A 15,370-nucleotide genomic window follows, 5' to 3' on the forward strand; every position below is an offset into this window, starting at 1 on the left:
GTCACAACATTTCCGGAATTCGGATTGTACAGTAAAATGCTAGTATTTTGAAATATTGCAATTTAAAGGAACTGTTTACTATTTAAATACATTTTAAAATATAATTTATTCCTACAATGATGCCATTACTCGAGTTTCAGTGTCACATGAATCCTCAGAAATCATTCTAATATTCTGATTTGGTGCTCAAGAATTTATTATTATTATTATTATTGTGCTGTTTAATATTTTGTGGAATTCATGATTTTTCTGGATTCTTTGAATAGAATGTTCAAAAGAAGGACATTTATTTAAAATCTGCTGTAATATTTTGTCTTTTTTTGTCTTTACTGTCACTTTTAATCAATTTAATTCATCATTACAAAATAAACTTTATTTTATATTAAGTTATTATTAATATTATTTTTTGTTTTATAACAATATAATTTTTAATGGTGGAATTTATTGTCCTTAAAAAAATATTTTTTTTTTAAACAAAATCTGAGTATGATATTTTCTTTAGAGGCTGCATAAGATTTGCACATCGTGCAATTCATCACACATCAGCACCTGTGTCTATGTGTAAAATGTCTGTTCACCATGGATGTACTCTGCTGTCTATATGTGTGCTTTCTCTCTGTGTTTTATATCACTAAACGTGTTGTTGTGTAAGAACTTCTCATAAACAAGCGGAAAAGGTTATGTTAGGACGACTAACCTCGCAGACCTGAGCGACAGAATGCTTGTTGATAGGACCTGTCATCTCATTGGTTGTTTCTGTGCTTGTGTTGTGTTTGTGTATTTGCATATACCCTCTTCCCCAGGTGGAGACCTCCAGGCATCGTCTGGCAATCTGGATGAAGAAGACTGCGATGATGTCGACTGGGAGGAAGAGAGAGAGTCGGAAAGAGCAGCTTGTGAGGGCGATGACTTCATTCCACCCAAAATCATGGTACATGCATCTTTCAACCATTTTGACATGAGCCAAATGCCCTTTTATGAACTCATCGCCAGATCCTCATTACATGTAGCGCAGCTGTTTGATCATCGATGGGCTCATTAATAAAAGTGTGTATTATTCATCCTTGTTTTTGAACAGCTAATTTCATCAAAAGTACCAAAGGCTGAATACGTTCCCAACATCATCCGTAGGGATGACCCCTCCATAATCCCCATTCTCTATGTGAGTATAATTTAATGATGCAGTCATACATGGGATCAAAGAGAATCAAAGTTGGATTATCCAGTATTAAGCCCCTTGTGTTAAGCACAGCTAATGATGTCTACCAGTCAGCTCTTGCATGCAAGTTTTAGTAGTGTAAATCATCGTTGTTTGAAATTGCTACTATGTAGTGCTTATATTATGCTTGAATTATTTTCAAATAAAAACGCCACGTAATATTTACCAACTGATAATTCCTATCGCAGATTTATGCAGCTCTTCTTTTTTTTTACGAGTCGTTAATTCTTGCCCTGTTTTCTGCCCACAGGATCATGAGCATGCCACCTTTGATGATATACTAGGTATGTGTTAATTGGCCAAATGTTTTTTTTTGTGTATGTGTGTGCCTGATGTTTGCTCCTGCTGTTTGTTTACTATGAAAAAGCTGGGCTGTAATTTCATATGATTCCCTTGGTGCCTCTCTCTCCACTGCTCTGCTATCTGTCTTCTCTCATCTCTCTGCTCTTCAGAGGAGATTGAAAAGAAACTCACCGCCTACAGAAAAGGCTGCAAAATCTGGAACATGCTCATCTTCTGTCAGGTTTGAAAAAATATGTGTGTGATTATTTTGCATATCTCGCTTTTTCACAAGTCTGCATGTGGAGTATTTATGTACATGTTATTTTGCACTGTGTAAATTGGCTCTCTTTATTCTCCAGGGAGGTCCAGGGCATCTCTACCTACTGAAGAACAAAGTGGCCACATTTGCTAAAGTAGAGAAGGAGGAGGACATGATACAGTGAGTGTTCACATTCACAAAACAAAGTGTATCCTGTCATATCTGTTTCTTTTTGTTTTATTTGTAATTGTGCTGCACAATTCATAAAAAATGTGAGATTATGATGGTGGCTCCTGCAATTAGCCTAATTCATGGATGCAAACTTGTCACCTTTTGGTGAAAATCACCTTTTTGAATCTAAAACAGGTCATTTATGTCAGTTTATTTAGCTCTTTTTTTCTTTTTCTTTTTACACACAAGCTTTCACAGTAAATGCTGCTCCACACAAACTGTCATATTGAATCATATTGAATTTTTAATTATCGTTGAAAAACAGTGGTCAAAAACTGCCAAAAGTGTAGGGTGAGTTTTTTTCCCTGTATCTTCATGCTAAAATTGACTGTCAATCCACCTTTTGAAGAAAATCTCTTCCTGATCTGTTCCCAGGGGCCCCCCAGGGGAGTCACATCTTTGTCACCTTTTTCACTCCTGATGAGTTTGCATCCGTGTAAATAATTAAATGTGAAAAATGGCCTTTGTTTTATTCCTTTTGCTTCAATTTCAAACAGCATACAACACAACTAGAATGTTCTCATAATAATGAACAATCTGTAATACACATTGTAAATACGGGATTTACTGCGCAGTGTAGACAGATTCATTGACTATAATGGTGAGTGACAGTTGGTGAGCTTGCGTTAAACTGCAGGGCTCAAATAGTTTTGTGAAGCTATATAAACATGCAGTGACAGCTTCAGTGATTATTATGAGAATGTTCCAGAATTATCGTGCTATCGGTGCTATATATAATTTATTCAAAATTTGAATGATGGTTCTGTTTTCATGTTGCAAAGAGGACACTGTTAAGACACTCTTTATTTACTGCTGAGTAAAACAGAAATAAATATTTCAAGATCACAGCTCAGATCATTTTGGATGTATAGACTACCTAAAGATGGCATTCGCTTTCCCTGCACAGAATAAATATTTTATATGTCAGTTCATTAAAAATGACATTTTTAATTGTGATTACAATATAAAAAACTGTGTAGCCTTATTTGTAATCATTCTGAGCTTTTGTGTGCAGGTTCTGGAAGAGACTCGGCAGATTCATGAGCTTATTAAATCCCGAGCCTAACCTCATCCACATTATGGGCTGCTATGTGCTCGGCAATGCGAATGGAGAAAAGGTAAATAATCACATCTGCTCACCACCCTGTGTGTTTCAAACCTTGTTTCATGCCATAGGCTTTTTGTCATAAAGACAAGACAGGAAATGATCAAGAAAAGCTTTCAGTGTATATATAGAGAGACTATGTACATTGTTTGTATTTACAGTGACATCCTTGTTAATAGTCATTTATAGGTTTTAACACACTTTCCGAGCTGACATTACTGTACAGCCTCATACTTTCATGCTGTGGCAGGTGTGTGCATGAGAAACAGAGGAAGACAGGTGGGAGTGTGGTCAGGGTCAGGCAGGAATATGATAGCAGGAGATGAGGGTGCCAGATTGACAAGCAACTGCTCTGTGACTGACAGATAGACAGTCTGTCACCCCGCCACCCCCGCACTTCTCTTCCGCATATACTCTCTCACACACGCACACACTCTAACATGTACACACACGCAGTCTCTCCGCGGCACATACTGACAGTAGCCTCTGGCCACTACAGCTCTGGACATATATTCAGCTGTGCCAATCTGGATATGTGCTTATAACTATGGGAACATGATTCTGCCATGGGGTTAAAAAATAAACAGGTAATTGTGACTTTTTATCTCACAGTTCCAACTTTTGTGAGTTTGTGAATTGTGAGATTTTAAAGGATTAGTTCACTTCCAGAATAAAAATTTACTGATGTCAACCAAGATGTTACGTCTTTCTTTCTTTGGTCGCAAAGAAATTATTTATTTTGAGGAAAACATTCCAAGATTTTTCTCCATATAGATAGTGTACTTCAATGGCAGCTGAAGGTCCAAATTGCAGTTTCAGTGCAGCTTCAAAGGGCTCTACACAATCCTAGCTGAGGAATAAGGGTATTATCTAGCGAAACGATCAGTCATTTTCTAAAAAAAAAATTATAATAATAAAATAAAAATGTATATTCTTTTTTTTTTTTACCACAAATGCTCATCTTGCACTAGCTCTGCGATGCACATGCGTGTCTTCACGCATTACGTAATTACATTGGAAAAGTCACGTGTGGTTAGTTATTTGTCTGTGTACTTTGGGTTCAAAAGGGTAGGGTAAGGCAAAAAACTCCATCTCATTCAAAAGCTGTATTGAAACTGCATCCCGTTGGGTCCCATTGAAGTCCACTATATGGAGAAAAATCCTGGAATGTTTTCCTCAAAAACCTGAGTTTCTTTTCAACTGAAGAAGGTCAGACATCAACATCTTGGATGGCATTGGGTGGAGTAAATGATCAGGAAATTTTTATTCTGAAAGTAAACTAAACCTTTAACTTGCAATTGCAACACATTAACTCACAATTCTCAGAAGAAAAGTAAAAAATATGAGATAAAAACTTACAATTATGAGAAAATTACTTTTGGAAACAGTCTTCTAAATATAACCTTTCACACAGAAATGTACTGTTGTATTACCATGGTATTGGATGATTTCCTTTAAGGTTTTTCAAAGAATACAGTGGTACTATGTTGTCACGTTCAAAATACAGACAAATCTGATCCAAACCACATCTCTACATGATTTAAAATCAGATTTTTGGAAATATGTTGCCGTTTGAATGGTCAGATCAGATTTCAGTTCAGTTTAGTTTCAGTTTAATTTATTTATATAGCACATTTAAAAACGACAGAGCTGACCAAAGTGCTGAACAGAAAAGTAGAATTAAGCCAATAACCATAAAAAAAAACTAGAAAGAAAAAAAAATTACACAAGTAATACACCACACTAAATATCCACACAATAAAACTATATACGGTAGTTACTCCAGCCCATAAGTCTTTTTAAAAAGATATGTCTTTACTGATGATTTGAATACCTGAAGAGAAGTGGCTGCTCGCAAGTAAAGAGGCAAGTTATTCCACAACTGAGGTGCTACCACAGAGAATGTCCGATCCCCCTTAAGTTTTAAACGTGTCTTGGGAACAGACAACAGCAAAGCGTTTGTTGACCTTAAAAGCCTGTTGGTGTGATAGTGGGAAAGAAGATCAGATAAATAGTTTGGTGCCAAGCCTGTGAGGGACTTGTAAACAAATAGTAATATCTTGAAGTGGATTCAATATTCAATGGGGAGCCAATGCAAACCAACCGAAACAGGAGTTATACTTTCCCTCTTCCTAGTTTTTGTTAAAAATCTGGCCGCGGAATTCTGGACCAACTGAAGGCGAGACAAACTAAAAAAGACTGAGCAAACCCCAAATACAATGAATTACAGTAGTAGAGTCTGGATGAAATAAATACGTGGATAACCGTTTCTAAATTAAAAGAATGAATGAATCTTTTAAATGAAAGAATGCTGATTTGACAACTGAATTTATTTGTTTGTCAAATTTAAGTGCCGGGTCAAAAATAACTCTGATTTCTTGCATGAGAACCAACAGTGTTAGTTATAGGAGCCAAAGTGTTTGAGAGGGTATTTGCAAAATCACTTCAAAAACACTTCAGTCTTAGAATCATTTAATTGAAGGAAGTTATCCACCATCCAACTTTTAACTTCACCCAAACAATCAAATAATGGCTGGAAGGATGTATTCTCATCAGACTTAACCCTCTGAGCCCGACAAACGCGAATACGCGTTTTGGAGCAGATTTTCCTGATAAGGCAGAAATGAGCTTGAATTACTCTGCCATTTTTGATCGTTCAGATAAGAGCAATACACCATTCGAATCTGTAAGGGGTCTTCTTTTATTTGTATTCACTCATAATAACAACTAAACTTTGTGCTTTTGAAGAATAAAGAAAACAAACAGCGTGCGCTCTCGGTCTTCTCCGTCTCCGCGATCTGTTTTCAGAAATGCGTCACTAAAATGAAGTGTAACTCAGCGAATACTCAACACAGAAACATGAGAGTTATCTCTATAGGAAGCCTGAAGTGTCTTCTTTCACATGAAGTAAGTCATATCGAAAACAAATATTCTGTGATGAAGTAATCCGTATGAAACCAACACGATGTTCAGTCTGTCCCGTCTAACTCATTATTTCTAATGAGATCCCGCCCCCTCGCCTTCACATGTAAATAACCACGTGACGCGCGCGCGCTTGGAGACGCCCAACAACAAACACGGAGACTGTTCATCGCTGATATACTGTTAGTTTCTGGAAGAAGACGCGCTGAGTAAAGGCTGCTGATCGATCTAATGAGTAAGTAATGTTTATTTTCTGCATTAGTTAACTGTTATTGTGACATAAACTTGAACACATCACTAGATGGGTTGTTCCCAAATTACAACACGATGAATGCTACGCATCTAAGAATGTTTAGACCATGTTTATTATTAATAATCTGTTCACAAATATATTTGAATAGTGTGCTAAACGATAACAATTAGTTATCAGATATAAAATATCCTTTTTTATATTACGAAGTACATCCTTTTATAGTACAAAGCATGCTTGAGTTTATGACTGCAGAATCATATCCTCTATACTATAAAATCATACATGATGTTCAGGATGGCTATATGACTACAAAATCATAGTTGGGTTTTCCCCAAACTATAATTCCTGACTAAAATGTTTGATTGAATGTGTATATATATATATATATAGATGCTCCTGATATAAACATGCTCACAAATGTTTTTTCTCTTTTTTTGGTTGTTTGTATTTTATTGAATCAGACACCTGCACCACAGATGAATCCTGCTGACTTTCAGTCTCTTCCAACTGTTTTCCTCGCTGCAGCAACATCAGAAGTTCAGAATCTGTTGCAGGAACGAGTCAAAGTCTGTTCACATCTCTGTGGTTAGATCAGTGTGCACAATAATGTGTCTTTGACCTTCATTATGTATGTTTTGATTATACTGTGTTGTAAATAAAATACAAATCATTTAAAAAACCCATTTTTCAGTCTCCTCACACTCTCTCTCTTACCTGCCTCAGTCACAGTCACACTGATGGGCCATTAGCAGCTTTAGGGGAGGGCCCTTTGTCTCTCAGGTGAGAATCACTTACTATTCAAGACTATTACCACTCCCTCGCATATTGTCTTTCAATCACAAAACATGTCTTTAAAAATTTAAATCAATATATTGTTTTCTGTGAATGAGTAAGCAGAATGATTTTCACATAATTGTGAAGTAAAAATTCTAGCCTACAAGATTCGGTTCTCAAAAGTCTTGTAAACAATTGTTCTGTATGTGTTTTATGGTCTTATTTCGGTGACTTCAAAATTTTAGTTTTTCACTAACCATGCATAAACGTTGTTTTCTCAAAAACACAATCATGTACATAAATGCTGCTAACATATTAGTGTAGCCCTGTTTGTGCTGTTTACAGTGTTATTAGACTTTAGCCATTTATATTTTTATAAGCAACTGAAAAAAGCACAAATGTCAGGGCATGTTGAAAGTTCTCCAGGCCCCCAAAACACCCTCAGGGCCCAGAGGGTTAACAGGTAGATAAAGCTGTATGTCATCTGCGTAACAATGATACGAAGTCTGATACTTACGAAAAATATTAGCCAAAGGAAGGAGATAGAGAGCAAACAGAAGAGGGCCTAAAACAGATCCCTGTGGGACACCACATGTACATGCAGCAGAGGATGAAGTGATGTTATCAATTTCTACAGAAAACGTTCTCCCCTCAAGATGGGACGCAAACCAGTTTAAAGCTGTTCCCCTGATGCCGACATAGACGTTTCAGCAAAATAGTGTGATCAATAGTGTCAAAGGCTGCACTTAAGTCCAAAAGAAGCAAAACAACACATTTTCCAGAGTCAACAGCCAGTAACAGATCATTTAACACTTTCAAAAGAGCAGATTCTGTGGTGTGATGTGCTGTGCTCAGAACCCGGACTGAAACCGATCTAATATGTCATTATGCTTTAAAAAATAAGAAAGTTGATGAAAAACAACCTTCTCCAATACCTGCGAAAGAAAAAAAAAAAGCTTAGAGATAGGGCAATAATTAGTTAAGACCAGAGGATCTAAAGTAGCCTTTTTAAGCACAGGCTGAATCACTGCATGTTTAAAACATGATGGAACACAGCCACTATTAAGACTACTGTTAATTATGGACTGGATACATGGGCCAATAGTGTCCAGTACTTCCACAATAAAAAATGAGGGAACCGGATCCAATGAACAAGATGCACGTTTCATATGACAAATAATATCTGTTAGATCAGATAGAGACACAGGCTCAAAACTAGTTAAAGTAGCTAAATTACAGTGATCAGCAAAAGAGACATTTCCAGAGTTTGTGATATTAGAGCGAATATTTTGAATCTTAGTAATAAAAAACTCTAAAAATAAATCATTGCAAACTGCAGGAGACACCTCTGGAAATGTAGTAGCAATAGGATTTGAAACCTTATTAATAGTACTAAATAAAACTTTTGGTCTACCAGCATTGCTAGTAATCAAATTGGAAAAATATATTAATCTAGCAGTCTTAACAAATTTCTGATAAATCCTCAGACTTCAACTTGTTGTTTTCATAATTCTGGATGCTTCAAGACTATGAGATCATGTATGAATCATAGGTACATAAACAGATGTGTCTGAATGTACTCGCATTTGACATTAACTGTTTTGAATGATAAAGGAGTGCATATGCATATTTATGTGTGTAAATATTGCAGTAATGTCTCCAACATTTTTTTGTCTGATTTGCTGGTGAGTTGTGCACTGCAGAGACATGCAAGTCACACAGATCATTTTTAAGCATAGTTAATATTCTTCGACGCTGAGCGTTGACAGCACTGTGGCGCACCTGTATGGCAGACACTTTGTAAACAAAGTTGAATACAGTCACTTGATTGAAGTGCACACAGTCCCTGATTGAAGCACACACGACCATGCACAAAACTAGTCTCTTAAAATTTCTGCCACATGAACATTTCATCCAAGCAGTTTATGAAGACAGACCTACAGAGAGAAAATAACTGAAGTAAAGGGAAATAAAGCTTTTTCGCTGCATTTAGCAATTTTCCCCTATGGTCCTCTCAGCACTGCCCTGCTACTTCTGAAGGGGAGAGAAAGAGCTTGAGTGAACTTGCTATATATAGAGCCTGACCAGGTGCACCAAGCAGCCCAACAGCTCTGTGCCTCCTTTTTGTGTTTAAGGGAATATTCCTGCATAACTTGAAATGCTATCATCATTTACTCACCCTCATATCATTCCAAACCCGTATGCAATTTAAATATTGTATGCATTTACATGCAATAACAATAATTCATAAAGGATACAAAAGCACCACTAAAATGTCATAAGTGGGCTATGCGAGTCTGTAAACAAATTATTCAGACTGGTTTTATGACCTGGATCAAATTAATTTAAAAGATCCACTTCAAAAGAGTGATTTATTTTTTTCTGTGTGTGCACGCTTTGGTGTTAGCATCAGATAACTGTAATACACTGTCTCTGTGATTTGTTTTCTATTAGCTGTGCCAAGGCAGCAGCAGCTGGCCATATGTCTTTTGTGTTCTATACCAGAAAGCTAATAAGCTTGTAACGACTGCCTGAGCACATGTGATTTTATACTGAACAAAGGGAAGAGACTAATTTGCTGAGCTGAGCTTCATCAAAACCATGAGTTAGTTCCTCATGAGTCCTGATTTTGCTGTTAAGTTGATTTTAGCTGCTAATATGCTGTAAATTATTATGATTTTTACAGTTGTGTCATATGTGTGTATCACGATGAAAGAAGATGAAATGGCCCGAAGAGCCAGACACCCCTTGCTTCACTACAATGGAAAGAGATTGATTAGCTGAGAATGGATTCACGAGGCTTTCTGTGGCTTTCTTGATCGATTAGAGAGGTGGAGAATAGCTTCTAGAAAAGATGCCAAGATGAGAGATTATACTGACAGCGACCAGAGAAACAGAAGTTGAAGGATTGGGAGCGGAATAGCAGGAGGCAATTAATGCACTCTGACAGACTTTGTCCTGATATGAAGGATTCCCATTGACACTACCAGACCCCCTCTAGCGGAGGTCAATCACAGAACCACAGACCACTCAGTTTAATGCTCCACAGGTCACTCTGTTCAGCTTCCTCTGGTTTATGATGCACATTCATCACTGTATGGCTCCCATTAGCAGTCAATCAGATTATCAAGTCGATCTGAGTGAAAGTTTGGATAAAGAATAGTTACAGATTTGTTTAACTGCTTTAAATAGTTACAGATTTGTATAGCAGTTATAGACTGATATTTGGATATTTTGAAATGTACAGTCAAAGAAGTTAGTTCAAACTAAATTAGTTGAAATTATTATATTATCATAAATGATCAAATTATTGCTATTATGAAACACTTATGAAACATTATTGCTAAATATACACATTCATAATAACTGTAATTATAATAAAACCAAAGTAGTAAAGCATTAAAATATATATTTTTTATTAAAACGGCAAGTTGTTATTATTATTATTATTATTATTGAACACTTGTCATTGTTATTGTTATATATACACACAATATTTGATCTTTTAAGTCAATAATAATCATAATTACTATTATTACATAAAATATTAAATATTGTGTGTATATAATCAAAATAATAAAATAATTAGTGCATATTTCATTTGCTTTTGTTACATGTATATATAAAAAAAAAAAAAATATATATATATATATATATATATATATATATATTTTACAGTTACATTATCAGCCTCTCTGCTATCCAAATATTCATACAGTATTAACCTGAAACAGTGTAAGCCGATGTAAATATATCTGTAATGTCTGTTTTTAATTGGGAATTGTGAGCAATATGGTCTTTTGCTAGTTTGAACTGTGAAAAGTAGTGAAAAAGCCTAACTTTCTCTGGTCCTCAGCTTTTTCAAAACCTCAAGAGACTGATGAAACCTCATGCCATTGAGTTTAAGTCTCCTCTGGAACTGTCAGCTCAGGGTGAGTGTACTGCGCAGTGCACACACACACACACTACAGACATGACCAATCACATATTCTGACACACATACAGTAAACAAACTACGGAACATGTATTTCAACAAACTTGCAAGTGCCACGTGAACTCCGACCCCAACTTTCATCCATGCCACAGCTATTGATTTGACAGTAATTATTCTCCAATTAAAACCTCATTATCTTCCCCCACTGTTTCTGTCTATTCATTGGACCCAGGAGGAGGCCCACTTGCCCCCCTCCCTCCTCTTCCATTTCCTTTTGCCCCTATGGACTCTACACAGCTTGATTCACACTGTTGAGGATAATTACCACTGTTTTAAATAGCAAACTGTATTTAAAACACCCACAAATGCCTATAAAGGCCTCCTAATGTAGATCTAATTTACTCAGCGGATGGTACGGTAGATGTGTGACATGTTGCCTGTTATTTTACAGTCAGATATTTTAAGGAGAGCTAAAAATGTTGTGCTCTCTCCACACTCAGGTAAGGAGATGATCGAGATGTACTTCGATTTCCGCCTCTACCGCTTGTGGAAGAGCCGCCAGCACTCCAAACTTCTAGACTACGATGACCTTCTGTGACATTGAGTCGTTGGTTTAAGCAGCCCAAGAGGCAGATAGCTTTCTTTAGAGCCCACGCGGCAACGTTCCCTCCGGAGAGAGCCTGGGCGGAAAAGCCCTTAGGTGGAAGGAGGAAGATGAGGATGGGTGACATTGAGAAGACGTTCCAATTCTCCGCCCTCAGATGTAATGAGGGGAAGCAGCCATTACTGTTAGGTGCTGTGTCTTTACCCCATCCATTTGAGCTTTCAGCTTGAAAGTGAAACATTTGGTAGATCTCCGCAGGTCTTAACTTTTAACCTGTGAGAGGTTTAGAAAATAATGTTCAGTTTCTTTGAGAATGGATAAAGCTGTGTTAAGGAGGAGGAAAAATAAGAACAGATTTGTGTTTAGTACTTTTGAGTAGCTGTTTTTGTGGTTAACTAGCAGGGGCAGTGAAACAAGGCCATGTAACAGTGAAAAACGCCTTGAGGTTATTGTGTTATTCACTATCAACAAATGCAGGATAAACTGTGGAACTACATATCTGTTGTATGTACATATTCACTCAAACTCTATAAAAGAACTACTGTAATTTATCTTTCAGCATAATATTGCACTGTTTTAGTTGTTAATGGTGTTTTTTTAGGATTCATTAGAGGGAATATAACTCAGGTTTCATTCGTTTAACTGGCCTCCCTCTGTACTTTACCATCTTTAGAGAGAGAAGAGAAAAGTTAAACTTTTTTTTTTTTTCAACAGAAAGCTGTTCTGAATGATTGAGTTACCTGAGTGGTGTTGAAATAACACACACTTTATATCTGTATCAGGAGCTTGTGTGTTTAGATGTTTTAGATTTCTATACACTCGTGTACTGTATGTGTAACATTAAGGCATGTGTAGACGGAGCTCATTTTAGATCGGCAGATTCGATCCTTTAGCTTCAAAATTTTTCGAAATTTTCTAGCATCTTAAAGAAAAAACAACATTGAATAAGATTTTAAAATTGATTCATTTTGACAGTAATATAGACAATATTATTCAGTTAGTGAATTTGCGCTCAGATTGTGTCATATTTGTGAATTTTCTCTGTCTGTTTGTCATATGCGTCTGTAAGTATTTGACGTGATGTTGAGCTCTGTTTTGTGGTGTTTTCTCTTTAGGTGGAGGATCACTGATCATTTTCCATTTCTGACAAGTCAAAGTGCAATTGTATCTGCAATATTTCTCTTTAAGTGTTACTGTGATCCTGTTTTGAATATCAAGATTAGGTTTTTTCATAGTATACAGGATAGTACATTTAGTCTTTAAAGTGGTTCTCTGTGGAGGAAAATGTTCACGAATCACTCTAGTTGGTACGTGGGTGTTTTGGATGCACCGAACAGATAAAACAGTAGATAGTTGTAATCTTTAATCATCACGAGTGGATGTTCAAGTGCAAAACAGCAGCAGCTGGTGCAATAGACAGTCCAAAGCATTTCATAAAAAGCTGCCAGATAGAAAAAGTGCAATGTGGTTAGTTTTTCTAGGGTAATAATACAAAAATGAGAAGGCATTGCAATATTCGATGGAAGCAAACAGGAAAAGATCCCTAATGTTGCTATATTTAGAGCATAAAACTCTAGTTGAAATTTGCCGTTATGAGAGCATGTGAAGAATCACGCATATATCCATATCTGTTTGTGAGTGTGTTTTAGCTTTAGAGATGTGGACAGGAGCACTGAGATTTGAAGGATGCATCTGTGTTTGTCTCATCCTGCATCTCTTTTCATCTCTGACCACTCATGCAGACGCCCTGAAAATCAAATAAAGCACAAAATCTCTGTATCTGTAGGGCCATCATTTAGATCAAATCAAAACAGCCGACCGCTTATTTACTGTTCAGGCGATTCCATGTCTCGATATGGCTTTGTATTTTGCTATCCAAGCTCATTTAAACTCATGTAATCATTTCTGCACCGTTTCTACGTTGTATGCTATAATGCTATAATGATTCTAAAATTGCTTGGTATGAATCTGATCTTCATGGGTGTAATAGAACATAGCATTTGATTTCTTGTGTGTTGTCGCTGATTGAGCCAGTGGCACATGAGAACCATAAGGACTCAGCAAGAGCTCTGAAGATCATGGAGCCATCTGGATTGGCAGAAAGGTCTTTGGCACGTCAGGTGTGAAGACGCCCCTACCCTTACAATAAGATGTTTAGTGTATGCCATATGGCCTCATATTGATTGTGTCATGCATCAGAAAGGCATTTCCTATATTTATTATGCGTCGTGTTTTAGGAATTGAAAGTAGAGTTGGTGGAAACATGCATGCGTGTCTCATTCACACCTAACCCATCCTTGTGCATCTCCCCAAAATATTTTCTGTAGCAATAGACATTGTTAAATGAGCTGCTTTGTTTCTAGGACACACTGTACTGCTTCTAGAACGCTGCTGTTTCAATACCTTTGTATGCTGTTTATGTATCCAGCATTTTTTACCATGGCCACTGGCTTTTTCAGCACAATGGAGAGAGACATATGGGATGTCATTGAGCTTTGGGCAATAATATTTGAAGGCTTCAGGTAGTTTCTCTCTGTTGACTGTACAAATTATTAATGATCTTGATATGAAGCAGTTAAACTAAATAATTATTGTGATGCTAATGCAAACATTAATCATTGGTAAACTTTAAAATCGATAAGGCACTGATATGCATGACCATTAGTTCCCTTTGGAGTTTGTAAAGCAAACCTGAAATCCTGATATGTTGATATTAAAGAGAATTTGAGAAACATCGACAGAATGTTCAAATGGTTCTAGTATGGTTTTGATGAGTTACCTGCTTAGGAATAGAAAATGCCTCCAGGAGTCTGATTATTACACCAAGATATCATTTTTTTTTAATGTCTGGACTGTTACACTGCTTCATATGTCACTTTTTTCTCCAGCTTTTAAAAACTGAATGTTTTAGTTGATGTTATATTATTCTTGTCCTGTGTCTCTAAGCTAGCGTGCTGCTGTTTGATATAGAGTGGTTGATTAGATTAAATGCTGAATGATTGATAGCATCATGATTGTGCCATTAGACTCCTTGGCTCATGGTGTTTTTAAGAGAAATATGTTTTTGCACATTTGCAGTGTGTCTTTTTAATTTCTGCAAAGCCTAACGGGTGAAACAAATCACTTTTAAGCATTGTCAGTAGCAATGATAATTCTTTAATTAGCCTAGAAAATATTACAATTTCTAGAAAGTCTTGAAGAGTGATGACAGTAAACATGTATGGTTTTCTTAGTCTGGCTGCATTGCCTAATACAGTATATGACATTATAGTGATTAGTTCAGTTTAATGGTTAATATTTCTTAAGCAAATTAGCTCATCTTGTCAATTTGCTACTTTAAATGACTGAGCATAAGCTCCTAGTTTCTATCTCTTTAGCCCAGTGTTCACAGTATTTACTATGAGACGTATTCAGGAAAGTAGTTTGCTGTACAACTGTTTGTTTTTCCTTGTACAACCTCTTCACAGCAATGAACACTGGAAATGTTTCCTAACCTGTTTTACAGTAAAAATTTACCCAGTTTTAAGTGGAATTTTGTATCGAGTCTTCTTTCTTTTACCTGAATGCGATTTATCTCCCTCAGCGAACATGTGACTAGCCGTGTCCAGAGAAATAAAAACGGGTGACATTTACTTAGATTTGCCGTTTTCTAAATCTATCCGTGAGGATCTCTAAATGTTATTTATACAACACATCCTGTGACTCTACATACAGTAGGATAAGCGGTTCAGGGAGTGGATGGATAGACTGGAACACACATGCTCACGCAATTACCTGGGCTGGAAGT

At 36.6% G+C, this 15,370-nt stretch overlaps 1 protein-coding gene across 3 annotated transcripts in view; it reads left to right on the forward strand.

The window, feature by feature from the left end:
* Nucleotides 1-15,113, forward strand: part of LOC306871453 (NMDA receptor synaptonuclear signaling and neuronal migration factor) — a 43,958-nt gene extending 28,845 nt beyond the window's left edge. For all 3 annotated transcript variants that reach the window (XM_079419397.1, XM_079419399.1, XM_079419398.1), the window contains 8 exons: nt 804-931; nt 1,079-1,162; nt 1,470-1,503; nt 1,672-1,742; nt 1,861-1,940; nt 3,007-3,109; nt 10,902-10,977; nt 11,480-15,113. In XM_079419397.1, the coding sequence (XP_079275523.1) occupies nt 804-931; nt 1,079-1,162; nt 1,470-1,503; nt 1,672-1,742; nt 1,861-1,940; nt 3,007-3,109; nt 10,902-10,977; nt 11,480-11,577 (674 nt within the window). In that variant the 3' untranslated portion in view covers nt 11,578-15,113. The remainder of the gene's footprint in view (nt 1-803; nt 932-1,078; nt 1,163-1,469; nt 1,504-1,671; nt 1,743-1,860; nt 1,941-3,006; nt 3,110-10,901; nt 10,978-11,479) is intronic.
* The last annotated feature ends 257 nt before the right edge of the window (nt 15,114-15,370 follow it).

Source organism: Barbus barbus (genome assembly GCF_936440315.1).
Source record: "Barbus barbus genome assembly, chromosome: 6".
NCBI classification, from domain to species: domain Eukaryota; kingdom Metazoa; phylum Chordata; class Actinopteri; order Cypriniformes; family Cyprinidae; genus Barbus; species Barbus barbus.